Genomic DNA, 13,521 nt, shown 5'->3' with positions numbered 1-13,521 from the left:
TTTAGGCAAGATCGTGGACAATTGCAAACACGATTGTCATGGTCTAGTTCTCTGCAGACTGGGCATACTTCTTGTAATGGCAGTACCGTGTCCATTCCACCAGTATTGTAACATCATTGAGGTGTTAGCTTTAGTTCTCTAACTGCTAAGCTGTGGCATGCTGTGTAAACTGAGGGTGGCAGTAAGGACAGTTAAATGTTAATTTAGCCGTTTATTGCTAGGGATACCTTTATCATTGGGCTAAAAGGATATGCATTTCATCATCAGTTATTTGAAGGAGTGGTTTCTGGATATCTGGGGCATATTCAAGAAAGTTTCTCTGTACTGTCATGTGTGGGATAACAGTTCAACATGTTAAGTTCAGGGTGTAGTGTATGGGGGGGGGGCTGTAGGGACAACAGCTTCTCAGCCTGGGTGTTGTCATGCACCTTGATGCATGTCAAAACGTTTTTTAATCACATATCGTCATCTTGTCCTGTGAAAGATAAAAGTTCTTGTACAATGTGATGGTCATTGATATACACGTTAGGTATGGTGGAATCAAGTGCAATTTTTTTCCCATGACTGATGTTTATAGGTATCCCGAAGTGGAAGAGGTTTCCAGATGGAGGGGGATGTCTTGACGAGCTCAATAGATATGGGTCAGTTTGTTGGTCTGCTATTGGACACTCAGAAGAACTGAAAATTGCTGAAGCAATGTGGGAGAAGCTAAGTTAAAGGTCAAGGTAAAGTGAAGGTCAGAGGTACCATAATGATTAAACTGAATACCAAAAGCTGGTTTGGGCACCAAGCAGTTGTCCAAGAGTGATACTGGATCCTGAGGAAGGTCTGTGGGTGTAGTAAGATCTGGTAAGGGTGCCTCAGTTATTAGGTATCTAGAGGACCAAAATTTAATCTCGACCAACAGGATACTTAAAACAAAAAAGGGGGCGGGGGAAGGGGGAGGGAAGAAGAGTTCAAAGTACACTATACACCCAACATCATATATACAGTGGACCCCCGGTTTACGATCACCTCCCAATGCGACCAATTATGTAAGTGTATTTATGTAAGTGCATTTGTACGTGTATGTTTGGGGGTCTGAAATGGACTAATCTAATTCACAATATTCCTTATGGGAACAAATTCTTTCAGTAATGGCACCTGAACATACTTCTGGAATGAAATAATATCGTAAACCGGGGGTCCACTGTACTCGCCCTGAGCCATGATAAACCTAGGGAAAGTGGATGCAGTCCTAACTAATGCATGTTCTGCAAACATCTTTTCTCCACAATTGTGTTAAGATTTACAAAGTGCAAGCAGGTTGACTTCACTCAACTGGTCATATGGTAAGTAAATATCTACCAATTATTGGCACTGTCTTGTCGTACAAGCACATCACATCAAGAATAACCATTGATACATTATACATATTGTACTGTATATATTTGTTTTATTCTTCACTTGTGAGTAGTTGGTAAGAGAAATCTGACTCATTAGTGACTAAGGTAAAGGGCTCATGATCTAAAGGATACAAGTGCTGTAGCACTCTAGACTGATGCAGTTTAATTTAGACAAATACAAAGTTCTCATTATTGTTATGATCAAAAAAAGCGCTACCCGCAAGGGTTATACAGTGCAGTACAAAGTTCTAAGCCTTGGAAAAGAAGAAAACCATGGCACTTAACTAAATGTAGATTTAATCACTGAATGCAAGAGATTTAGGAGTTCTGGTTATCAGTAAAGCCAAGACAGCAGTGTGTAAGTGTTAGCAGTGGAAATATAATTCTTGGCTTCCTATCAAGAAGTATAAATAGTAGGAGTCTTCAGGTTATTTTTCAACTTTATATATGTATTGTTGGTTAAGCCTCATTTAGATTATGCTGCACCATCTTATTCACTATTACAGAATGGACATAAATGAGCTGGAAAAGTACAGAGAAGGACGACAAAGTTGAGCCCGTGTATCAGAAATCTTTCATGAGGATAGACTGAGGGTGCTGAATCTGCACTGTCTGGTGTGGTGTACGATTAAGGGGATATGATTGAGGTGTATAAATGGAAAACAGGAATAAATAAAGGGATGTAAAAAATGTGCTATAAATATCCAACTAAGATAGGACTTGCAGCAATGGGTTCAAATTGGAAAAGTTTAGATTTAGAAAGTACATAAGAAAAGCACTGGTTTGATATTAAAGTTGTGGATGAGTGGAACACTCAAGTAGTATCATTGAAGCTAAAAAACTTGTGTAACTTTAAAAATAGGTTAATCAAGCATGTAAGTGGGTGTGAGCTGGACTTGCCTAGCATGGGCCAGTAGGCCTGCTGCCAGAGCTCCTTTCTTGTGTTCTTACTCCTTCCTTTTCTTTATCAACCTGATTATCTCCCTTTTCCCAGGCTCTATTATTAAATACAATATTCATAACTTGAAAAATCTGAATAGCAACAGATGAAACTCTGACCACAATGTAATTCTGAAATTATTTATTATATAAATAAGCTAGTTATGCTGATCCTTGGCTGTTACCTTCACTGGTCTACCAGTGTTGCCTCATCATCTGAACTGTGTGTGTCAGGTAGCTCATCCATTTTGTCTGTCTGTTTACTCTTGTCCTTGTTTTTTCCCAGAAGAGCTACAGTTTCAGAAGTCTGTGTAGGATCATACTCGAAAAAGTAAGGATCATCCAGGTCAGTCTCTGTTGGCGGAGACTTGGGCATGGAATGAGTTTGGTGTGCTCCATTTGGTTGAACTTGACCCACGTTTTGCATTTCTACCAAGTCTTTCTTTTTGACTGGAGAAAGAGAGGCAGTGTCTGTTGTGCTCAGCGACTGCTGCTCGCTTAGGGTGCATTGATCATCTTGCATTTTTTCCTGCCTCTCTAACTTAGCCTGTTGAAGAGATCTCTCCACGCTGTCCTCCTTGCTAATCTAAATGAAAAATCAAAATTTATATCCATTATTCTTACTCTCTTCCTACAGCAGCAAAGGGCATTAACCCTCTCAGGGTCCAGAGGCCAAATTTCAAAGTGCACACCAGGGTCCAAGAATTTTCAAAACTAAATTTTGTTATTTTTTCTTATGAAATGGTAGAGAGTCTTTTTCTGAAGATAATAAAACAAAAAGTACGAAATTTGATGGAAAATTGGCGAAATTATGCTCTCACGAATTTTGATGTGTCAGCGATATTTATGAATCAGCGATTTTGCTGACTTCGACTCCCATTTTAGGCCAATTACATTATTCCAGTCGACCAGATTCTTAGCTATTTCACTAGTATTACTTCTATTCTATCGATTGAGCACAAGAAATCGCCAAGTCAACTGTTTCAACTACAAAATAAAGTGATCGGAAATTGGTAATTTGGCCAATTTAACACAGTTCAAAATATTGCAATTTCAAAATAGGGTCGAGAATAAACAATGTAGGTATTCCTGGCACTAAACTAACATTTCCTCTGTTCATTAGTTACATTTTGAGGTTTTACAAATGAATTCCATTTTTTATTTTTTATTCACATAATGAATTTTTATTCAAGCCAAAAAATAGAAGAATTACTGTTATGCAATATTGTAATAATTTTATAAATATCATCACTACAATTGTGAATGTATATTAAACCCACCAGCTGGCGTGTATTAGACGTGTGAGGTCGTTTGTTTACTCTTGAACATCAGCAAAAATTTAACATTTCCGCTACTTTGAGCTCAGTTTCAAGCCATTTCCAGTGCTAAAACCAATCACAATCATCTCTATTTCTGTAATATGTCTTCCATTCTATCAAATGAGACCAAGAAATTGCAAATGCAACTATAAAAAAACATACGAAAAACACTGCAAAGTCGCTGTTTTAATCGAAAATCACGGTCTGTTTTTTTTCTCTTTTTATACACTGTGTGCTGCAGGATTTGTTTTGTGTGGTGCACACATACCGCATAGATGTATTCTCTCATATCTAGGCCCAAATTTACCACTCACAGCTTATCAGAGTGAGCTGAGCTCATGGCGTAGATCTACAGTTTGGACCCTGAACGTAAAGCCGTAGATCTATGGCACGGACCCTGAAAGAGTTAAATTTAAATAGTTTGTCTTTTCTTTCTGTAATACATCAAGGGGTTCTGAAAACATACAGCCTCTCATCTCTCTCAAATATATTCATTTGAAAGTTAATCACACACTTCCCTAAACTCTATATTAATCATTATTCAAGGAGAAGGGGGAGTTGCCTTGTTGCCAGTGAAGGGCTCTTGATTGAAGGAATTTGAGAAATTCACCCCTTCTTTTAAATTATCATCATCTCCCATTTCTGAAATGGATGTATGACCCTTAATATACAATAAATGTAGCGAGATGTGCAAAGATAAATGGGGGCAGGGTTGTACACGTCTGAGGGTATATCCCTTGGACATAGGGGTCAAACAGTGTCAGGGAAATGGGAGGTAATCAGATTTAATTAAAAGAATTGGAGAACAGCATCAGTTCCTTGGATATTAAGTTATTTTTAGTACTGAGAAAAAAAAATACTATACTTTTCTCCAGTTTAGCAATTAGTTTTGAGTGTAATAATAATAAGTATTTTTCTCCAGTACCAGAAGCTTTTAATTTCTGGTTTGCTTAATTTTACAAGCTTAGAGAAGCTGTTATCTCAACCTTATATTAAGCACAATGCTTTTATTGCTTTTGGTTATTATCTTACCTTTATTTGTTTTAGTTATAATGTTTTTATTGTGACAACATATCACTCTACAGAACAAAACGTAGTCATAATAATTTTTTTTGTTTGTTTTTGCATTTGTTTTTCATCATTCTTCTCAATTTTATTGACTACCAAATAATTAAATAATAGAGCTCACTTACCTTGATAACTGGGATGGTATGCATACTCTGAGAATCTTCAGAGCTACTGCGATGGTGGCCTGGCTGAGTACCATTCTTTTGTTGGTTGTTCTTGCCTTGAGAATTCCTATGGAGGTCTTCCATCTTTAAGATTGAGGGCTCACGGTGGTGATGAGCTTGTGTTGCAATTTTTGTCGGTGTCTCAGGCTCTATGACTTTTTGTGGCTCTGTCTTGTTTGTAAACCTTGAAGATTTCCTTTGCTTGGCCTCTTTGTGCTGTAGAACTTCATTCAACTCCTGAACACATTCCTCTGGCATTTTATGCTTTATTTTATTTGACTGAGGTCCAGAGCCCTTTCTCTTCCTCTCTTTTGGCGAGTCGATGCTTTCTCTGTGACCAGACTTAAACATGGTTGGTGAATCCCTGTGGCTACTTTCATCAGATTGTTTCCTGTCCTGTGATGTTCTGCTAGATCTGTGCTGGCTTCCAGAGGTTCTTTGCCTCCCCCTTTGTGTCTTTGACAAACTTTTTTCATCTTCAGTTCCATGTGAATGGGAATTGCGTCTATTCTTTGGTCTGGAGTAGGGACTTCTTGGAGATGATTCCATTCCGTTTTCCTTTTCTACATCCTTTCCTCTGTCCCTTTCATGTCTCTGGCCCTCTTGTTTAGTTGTATGTGTATCTCTGTCTACACTTGACATGTCTTTCCCTGCTCTTCGTGGCTCAGAGAGGGAGTCATCAAATACCTCAGAATGTTCTAAATCAGTAACATCATCAGGCCAGGAGCCCTCATCCTTTCCACGGGAAGGGTCAGACAGAGGAATGACTGGGTAATTTTCACCTTCAGGAGACAGTGCTGTAAGACAAGGTATTCTATATTGGAATATAAAATAGCAAAAAGGCAATATGAATAGTACATAAACTTGCATATGCATTCCATAAATACATTACTATACTTGTGTGGGGGTCCACTGACTTCCCATATTAAGTCTTGAACCCACTGTTACACAAAAAAAAAATTGTATTAAAAAAGTAGACAACTTGTATACACCCTTGTAGAGTTCAATATTTCACAAATGTACAGAATAATGTTAATGGTCTCAATATTCTTCGATTAATTTTTTTTAACTTAGTCTGTGCCAGTTAACGACAGTGTGCTGCGCTAGACGTACCAGATGAAGTCTTTTTGTTTGCTGGCTTCTCCGGGTCGCTGGTGGCATCAAGACGTGCCCTAGGCATGGGTGTCATTGGTGCCACTCTGCCCCACCTGCAACACACAAATATCAGTCCACAGGAATAACCATTATAACCCATGTTGAGGGAAGGAAACTGACATGAGCCAAGTACGTTACAATTTATTTGGTATTCATCACTTCCATTCATGCATACCCTCTGTACCAGCCAAACTGGCAGTCACATTGGAGTATTTTGGAAAGGGGCCCCGAGTATGATTCGCTGTCAGAATTGTTGCCGTTTTTTCCACAACCTGCTGAAGACAGGTTGTGGAAAGGTTGGTCGAGGACACTTACAGCTCTGGTCTATCTTAACGTGGATAAACTGCAGTGACTTGCTTTGCTCTTTTGCTCATTATCATTCAGCTGCTTTATTACATTTTGTACATATTGTAAATATGTTGGTAAAGGGAATATACAGGTACTAAAAAGTTACCCATTTGTGTTTGCCTTTCCCTTTATTTGCTTGGTGATTGTTCCTTGTCAAGAGACATGATTTAGAGTAAGGTACAATTGGCCCTTCTTCGTGTACCTCTGTTCATAAAAGAAACCCATTAGGGCTAGTATGTTGATGCTAGGGAAGGGCTATTGATCCAAGGAAGTGGAGCTAGCTCCTCTTCATCCTTGGATCAAATATGAATACTACGTCCTTTTCCACAGGCAATGTATGACCCCTAAGCATTTAATGCTTCACCATGAATATATAATAATCTTAGCTCTATGACCCTTGTGGGTTTAGCACTTAATTTCTATTGTAATAAATAATAATAATTTTCTGGTCAAGTTCTTGCAGGAGTCTTCATCAATCATATTCTTCACATTACACTTTAACAAAATAATTTTCCATGTTATTAGTCTACACAGAACCATATTCTGTGTCTAGTTACATTTAGGCCTACCTCCATCTAGCCATCTAATATCACTCTTCATCTAGGCACATGATATCCTTCTAGATACATGTTCCACTTCAAACATGCCCAAGTAGTAGTGAGCCTGACCTGGTGGTAGGTGTCTCTGGACGACCCTTGCCTGAGCGAGCGTCCTGAGCCTTGCGCTTCTCTGCTGACCTCTCCTGACGGAGCTGATCCTGCGAAAATTAATCATTAGGTCAAAATAATGTTTATATATCTATATTCTGAAGAAAAAAGACATTGTAGAACAAGCTTTTACTGGGACCTTTTGCTCTATGCAGAGCTTAAGGATTGGGGGTGGAGGGGTGAAATTTGCAGCTTGAGTAATGACAGAATAGTTTGACTTTTGTATTTGAAGTTCATAAGGGTAAGAGGCAGTTAGGGTTAAGATATAAACAACTGTTGGAGGACAGATGGGCTAGTGAGAATGCACGCAATGGGGTAGAAGATGTATGGGGTAAGTTTAAGAATACAGTGTTAGTGTTCGGCAGAAGTTTGTCTTTACAGGAAAGTGGGTGCGGGAGGGAAGAAGAGTGACTGGTGGGTAAAGGAGGTTTTGTGGGCGAGGGACTTGGACTTCCAGCAAGTGTGCACGAGCATGTTAGACAGAAATGAATGGCGATGAATGGTTTTTGGGACCTGACGAGCTGTTGGAGTGTGAGCAGGGTAATATTTAGTGAAGGGATTCAGGGAAACCAGTTATTTTTATATAGCCGGACTTGAGTTCTGGAAATGGGAAGTACAATGCTTGCACTTTAACCCTTTGACTGTTTTGGTCATATATATAAGTCTTACGAGCCAGTGTTTCGGACGTATATACAGTGGTCCCCCGCTTTTCGTAGTTCCCGGCAATCGTAAATTTCGCCAATCATAGGGGTATTTTCGTATAAACATGGACTCGCTTTTCATAGGTTGACTCGCGAGTCGTAGTTTGTCCGGAACGCATACCCACGGCATGAGCCGGGGCGGCAACCAGTCTGGCATTGTTTACCAGTGAGTGAAGGTCCCCTCACGTGCTCCAGCGAAATATTTCATAATATTCCATTTATTTTAGTGCTTGAAAGTATACTAAATAAGCTACCATGGCTCCAAAGAAAGCTCCTAGTGCCAAGCCTGTGGTAAAGAAGGTGAGAAATACGATTGAATTTAAGAAAACCATCATCGAACAATATGAAAGTGGTACAAGTGTGGCCGAACTGTCCAGGATGTATGAGAAACCCTACACAACCTTATGTTCCATAGTGGCCAAGAAAAAGGAAATAAAGGATGCTGCTGTTGCAAAGGGAGTAACTATGCTGACAAAAATGAGATCACCAGTACTGGAAGAGGTTGAGAAGTTATTATTGGTGTGGATAAATGAGAAACAATTAGCAGGAGATACTCTTATGACTTCGATTATTTGTGAAAAGGCTAGGTAGTTGCATGAAGATTTGGTAAAGAAATTGCCTGCAAATAGTGGTGATGCGAGTGAATTTAAGGCCAGCAAAGGCTGGTTTGGGAGATTTAAGAACCGTACTGGCATACACAGTGTGGTAAGGCATGGCGAGGCTGCCAGTTTGGACCACAAGGCGGCTGAAAAATATCTGCATGAATTCCAGGAGTACATAGAGGCTGAAGGACTGAAACCTGAACAAGTGTTCAATTGTGACGAAACAGGCCTCTTTTGGAAGAAAATGCCAAAGAGGACCTTCATTACACAAGAGGAAAAGGCAATGCCAGGACACAAACCTATGAAAGACAGGCTGACGCTTATGTTTTGTACTAATGCTAGTGGGGATTTCAAAGTGAAGCTATTACTAGTGTACCATTCTGAAAATCTCAGAGTGTTCAGGAAAAACAATGTTATGAAGAGTAAATTGTGTGTGTTTTGGAAATCTAATAGTAAGGCATGGGTCACGAGGGAAATTTTCGTCAAGTGGTTCAATGAAGTGTTTGGCCCTAGTGTGAAGAAGTATCTCCTGGAAAAGAAATTGGATCTCAAGTGCCTGCTAGTAATGGACAATGCACCTGCTCATCCTCCAAACCTGGATGACCTAATTTTCGAGGAGTTTGGGTTCATCACAGTAAAGTTCTTGCCCCCGAATACCACTCCTCTCCTCCAACCCATGGACCAGCAGGTTATTGCAAACTTTAAAAAACTCTACACAAAAGCAATGTTTCACAGGTGCTTGACTCTGACCACAGACACTCACTTGACCCTAAGGGAATTTTGGAGAGAACACTTCAGCATCCTCCATTGCATAACCCTTATAGGTATGGCTTGGGAGGGAGTGACTACCAGGACTTTGAACTCTGCCTGGAGAAAATTGTGGCCAGATTGTGTCAACAAGAGGGATTTTGAAGGATTTGGGACTGACCCTAATGAGCCTATGTCTGTTGTAAAATCAATTGTGGCACTGGGGAGTTCCATGGGGTTGGATGTGAGTTTGGAGGATGTGGAAGAATTGGTGGAAGACCACAATGAAGAGCTCACCACTAAGGAGCTGCAAGAGCTTCAGCAGGAAGAGCAACACATCGCAGCTCAGAATCTTGCTGCAGAGGAGGAAGAGGAAGAGAGATGGAAGAAGGTGCCTTCTTCAGAAATTAAAGAGATTTTTACTATGTGGGGTAAGATGGAAAGCTTTATGGAGAAACATCACCCTAACAAGGTTGTTGCAAGCCAGGTTGGCAACATGTACAGTGACAAAGTCTTGGGCCATTTTAGGGAAGTGTTAAAGAGATGCCAGAAACAGAGCTCTCTCCACAGTTATTTTGCGAGACAGGACTCCAGTGACTCTCAAGGTGGTCCTAGTGGCATTAAGAAACAGAGAAGAGAAGCAACCCCAGAAAAGCAAATGGTGCTTGAGGTGTTGATGGAAGGGGATTCTCCTTCCAAACTATAAACAATCCACTCTCTCCTCCTCCTCCAGTCTCCCATACACTAAGAAGAATCTCCAATAAAGGTAAGTGTTATGCTGTTAATGTTTCATTCATCATTTCCCATTGTATTGTTTATGTAATACATGTATATTTCATGTAAAAAATTTTTTTGTTTTAATACTTCTGGGTGTCAGGAACGGATTAATTGTATTTACATTATTTCTTATGGGGAAAATTGATTCGTAAATCGTAAATTTTGTTTATAGTAAAGGCTCCAGGAATGGATTAATTACGAAAAACGAGGGACCACTGTATACTCAATAATTCTAGCGGCTTCAAATCAAGCAGGAGAAAGCTAGTAGGCCCACATGTGAGATAATGTGTCTGTGTGCACACAGTGCATAATGAGAAAAAAAAAACTTGACTGTTTTTTTTTATTAAAATGCCGACTTTGAGGTGTATTTTCGTATAGGATTTATCATTGTATTCTCGTTTTCATGGTCTCATGTGATAAAATGTTAAACATATTGCAGAAATGGAGATGATTTTGATTAGTTTCACGATGAAAACTATCTTGAAAATGAGCTCAAAGTAGCGGAAATGTTCGATTTTTACCAATGTTCAAGAGTAAGCAAATCACACCACACGTCCAATACACGTCAACTGGGAAGTCTAATATTCTTTCACTAGTGCACTGATATTAATTATATCATTTTTACAATAATGCAGTAGTCTGCATAACAATAAATTTTGTATTTTTTGTATGAATAAAACATCAAAATAGAATGCAATAGTAATATAAGAGGGGCCTAGAGATGTGACTAATGAACAGAGGATATGTTATTTTAGTTCCAAGAATGTCTACATTGTTTATTCTGGACCCTATTTTGAAATTGGCATCTTTTTTAATTTGCATGAAATTGGTAAAATTGCCAATTTCTGACCACTTTATTGGGTAATTTTTCTTGTACTCAATTGATAGAAAAAATGGAGTTCTAAAGAAATAGCTACGAGTTTGGTCAACTGGAACAATGGAATTGGCCAAAAACAGGGCTCAAAGTCGGCGAAATCGCCTATGCGTATATGTCGCCGAGACCGCTAACTTCGTGGGAGTGTAATTCCATGAGTTTTCGACTAAATTTTGTACTTTTGGTGTCATTACCATCGGGAATATATTCTCTATCATTTCATAAGAAATTTTTTTTTTTTTTTTCCAAAAATTTTGCGACATAGAATGACAGTTTCAGAAAGGGGTTTGCGACAGTCAAAGGGTAAAGGTGGTGCTTGGGATATTGGCAGTTTGGAGGGATGTGTAATAGGACAGTATATATAATTGGGCCCCTGATATTATATTCTATGTGGAGTTTATTACATTATTTCAGGTCGCTTTTTATATTGTATCTTTATATATGCTTCTAAACTGTTGTACTTGGGGATTTTATTTCTTTTTGGGTCACCCTGTCTAGGTGGGAGACGGCCGACTAGTGGAAAAAAAAAATGTATGGAAGAGGGTAAGGTACCTAGGGATTGGCAGAGATCATGCATAGTTCCTTAGTATAAAGGCAAAGGGGACAAAAGAGTGTAAAAATTATAGGGGAATAAGTCTGTTGAGTATACCTGGTAAAGTGTATGGTAGAGTTATTATTGATAGAATTATGAGTAAGACGGAGAGCAGGATAGCAGATGAACAAGGAGGCTTTAGGAAAGGTAGGGGGGGGGGTGTAGACCAAGTGTTTGCAGTGAAACACATGGGTAAACAGTATTTGGATAAGGGTAAAAAGATTTTTGTAGCATTTATGGATTTGGAAAAGGCATATGATAGGGTGGATAGGGGGGCAATGTGGCAGATGTTGCAAATGTATGGCATAGGAGGTAGGTTATTGAAGGCAGTGAAAAGTTTTTATGAGGATAGTGAGGCTCAGGTTGGAGTATGTAGGGGAGAGGGGGATTATTTCCCATTAAAAGTAGGCCTTAGGCAGGGATGTGTGATGTCATCATGGTTGTTCAATACATTTATATGTGGAGTAGTAAGAGAAGTGAATGCTCGGCTGTTGGCAGGTGGTATGCGGTTAAAAGATAAAAAAATCTAACACAAAGTGGGAGTTGTCACAGTTGCTCTTTGCTGATGACACTGTTTTGGGAGATTTTGAAGAGAAGTTGCAGAGGTTGGTTGATGAGTTTGGTAGGGTATGTAAAACAAGGAAATTAAAAGCAAACATAGGAAAGAGTCAAGTGATAAAAAAAATTAGGCAATGGAAGATTGGATATCAGATTGGAGGGAGAGAGTATGGAGGAGGTGAATGTGTTCAGATATCTGGGAGTGGATGTGTCAGCAGATGGGTCTATGAAGGACGAGGTGAATCATAGAATTGACAAGGGGTAAAAGGTGAGTGGTGCACTGAGGAGTTTGTTGAGACGAAACTTTATCCATGAAAGCAAAGAGGGGAATGTATGAGAGTATAGTTATACCAATGCTCTTGTATGGGTGTAAGGCATGGGTGGTGAATGTTGCAACAAGGAGAAGGCTGGAGGCAGTGGAGATGTCATGTCTGAGGGCAATGTGTGGTGTGAATATAATGCAGAGAATCTGTAGTTTGGAGATTAGGAGGAGGAGGAGTGGGATTACCAAAACTATTATCCAGAGGGCTGAGGAGGGGTTATTGAGGTGGTTTGGACATGTAGAGAGGATGGAATGAAATAGAATGACAGAGTATACAAATCTGTGGTGGAGGGAAGGGTGGGTAGGGGTTGGAGGTAGGGAGTAAAGGTTTTGTGTGTGAGGGACTTGTACTTTCAGCAAGAGTGCATGAGTGTGTTAGACAGGAGCGAATGGAGGCAAATGGTTTTTAGGACTGTGTGTTGTTGGAGTGTAGGCAAGGTAACATTTATGAAGGGATTCAGGGAAACCGGCAGGCCGGACTGGAGTCCTGGAGATGGGAAGTACAGTGTCTGCACTCTGAAGGAGGGGTGTTAATGTTGCAGTTTAATAACTGTAGTGTAGACATGCCTCTGGCAAGACAGTGATAGAGTGAGTGATGAAAGTTTCTTTTTCGGGCCACCCTGCCTTGGTGGGAAACGGCCGATGTGTTAATAATATAAAAAAAGGGGCATGAGGATCATATCCAAGATGTTTCCTGAAGATTACCTAAAAAATAAAAATTGTTTTCATTATGACAACACTAATGACAGATTTATGCAAAACTGATAATACCAAAAGTGTTTTAGGTGACTGTACAGGATCATTATTATTGCAATCAAAGCTAAGTGCTAAACTCAAAAGGGTTATTACAGTGTGCAGGATCAAGTGAAGCCCAACTGATGTTCTTGCAAAAGCAAAAGTAGGATATTACATTTTCGTCCCCTCCCCCCCCCCTTTTTTTTTTTTGGCCTTTGCATTCAATTTCGCTTCACTTGATCCTGTACAGTTTTCAATACAAAAATAAAATGATTCTGACTGTTACCCAAGTTGCTAGTGTCACCCAACCCACCATCCTGAAAGATTTACAGAGCGAGACATTTCCTAAATAAAAAGCTTGTTTTGTAATTTGTCTCTTTTCTTCTTTGTTGTTGGCAGTTTGCCTTTTGTATTTTCCAGTATAATATAATTATTTTTCCTTTAAATAATTTTGCCAATTTTGTTCAAAATTCCTCACCACACAAATTATATTGTACAGGGACATAGCTAAAACTAAGTATGTCGTAG

The 13,521-nt window shown here is 39.4% G+C and overlaps 2 protein-coding genes across 2 annotated transcripts in view; both read right to left on the bottom strand.

Moving 5' to 3' along the window:
• Window positions 1-2,324: 2,324 nt before the first annotated feature.
• LOC138852982 (micronuclear linker histone polyprotein-like) lies at window positions 2,325-5,478 on the bottom strand. The gene is made up of 2 exons (XM_070086911.1): window positions 4,837-5,478; window positions 2,325-2,910 (listed from the first exon to the last, which is right to left on the bottom strand). The coding sequence occupies exons 1-2, from the start codon at window positions 5,422-5,424 to the stop codon at window positions 2,512-2,514; spliced, it is 987 nt and encodes a 328-aa protein (XP_069943012.1). The 5' UTR covers window positions 5,425-5,478; the 3' UTR covers window positions 2,325-2,511.
• The window catches only part of LOC128700289 (uncharacterized), a 32,842-nt gene continuing 24,759 nt past the window's right edge, over window positions 5,439-13,521 (bottom strand). The window contains exons 8-11 of the mRNA XM_070087093.1: window positions 7,047-7,135; window positions 5,989-6,083; window positions 5,509-5,672; window positions 5,439-5,477 (exon numbers count right to left, since the gene is read on the bottom strand). Coding sequence (XP_069943194.1) covers window positions 5,439-5,477; window positions 5,509-5,672; window positions 5,989-6,083; window positions 7,047-7,135 — 387 coding nt within the window. The remainder of the gene's footprint in view (window positions 5,478-5,508; window positions 5,673-5,988; window positions 6,084-7,046; window positions 7,136-13,521) is intronic.

This window comes from Cherax quadricarinatus, chromosome 20, assembly GCF_038502225.1.
Source record: "Cherax quadricarinatus isolate ZL_2023a chromosome 20, ASM3850222v1, whole genome shotgun sequence".
Lineage (NCBI taxonomy): Eukaryota > Metazoa > Arthropoda > Malacostraca > Decapoda > Parastacidae > Cherax > Cherax quadricarinatus.
The sequence above is the reverse complement of the archived record's forward strand: the minus strand, read 5'-3'. Positions and strand labels throughout refer to the sequence as shown.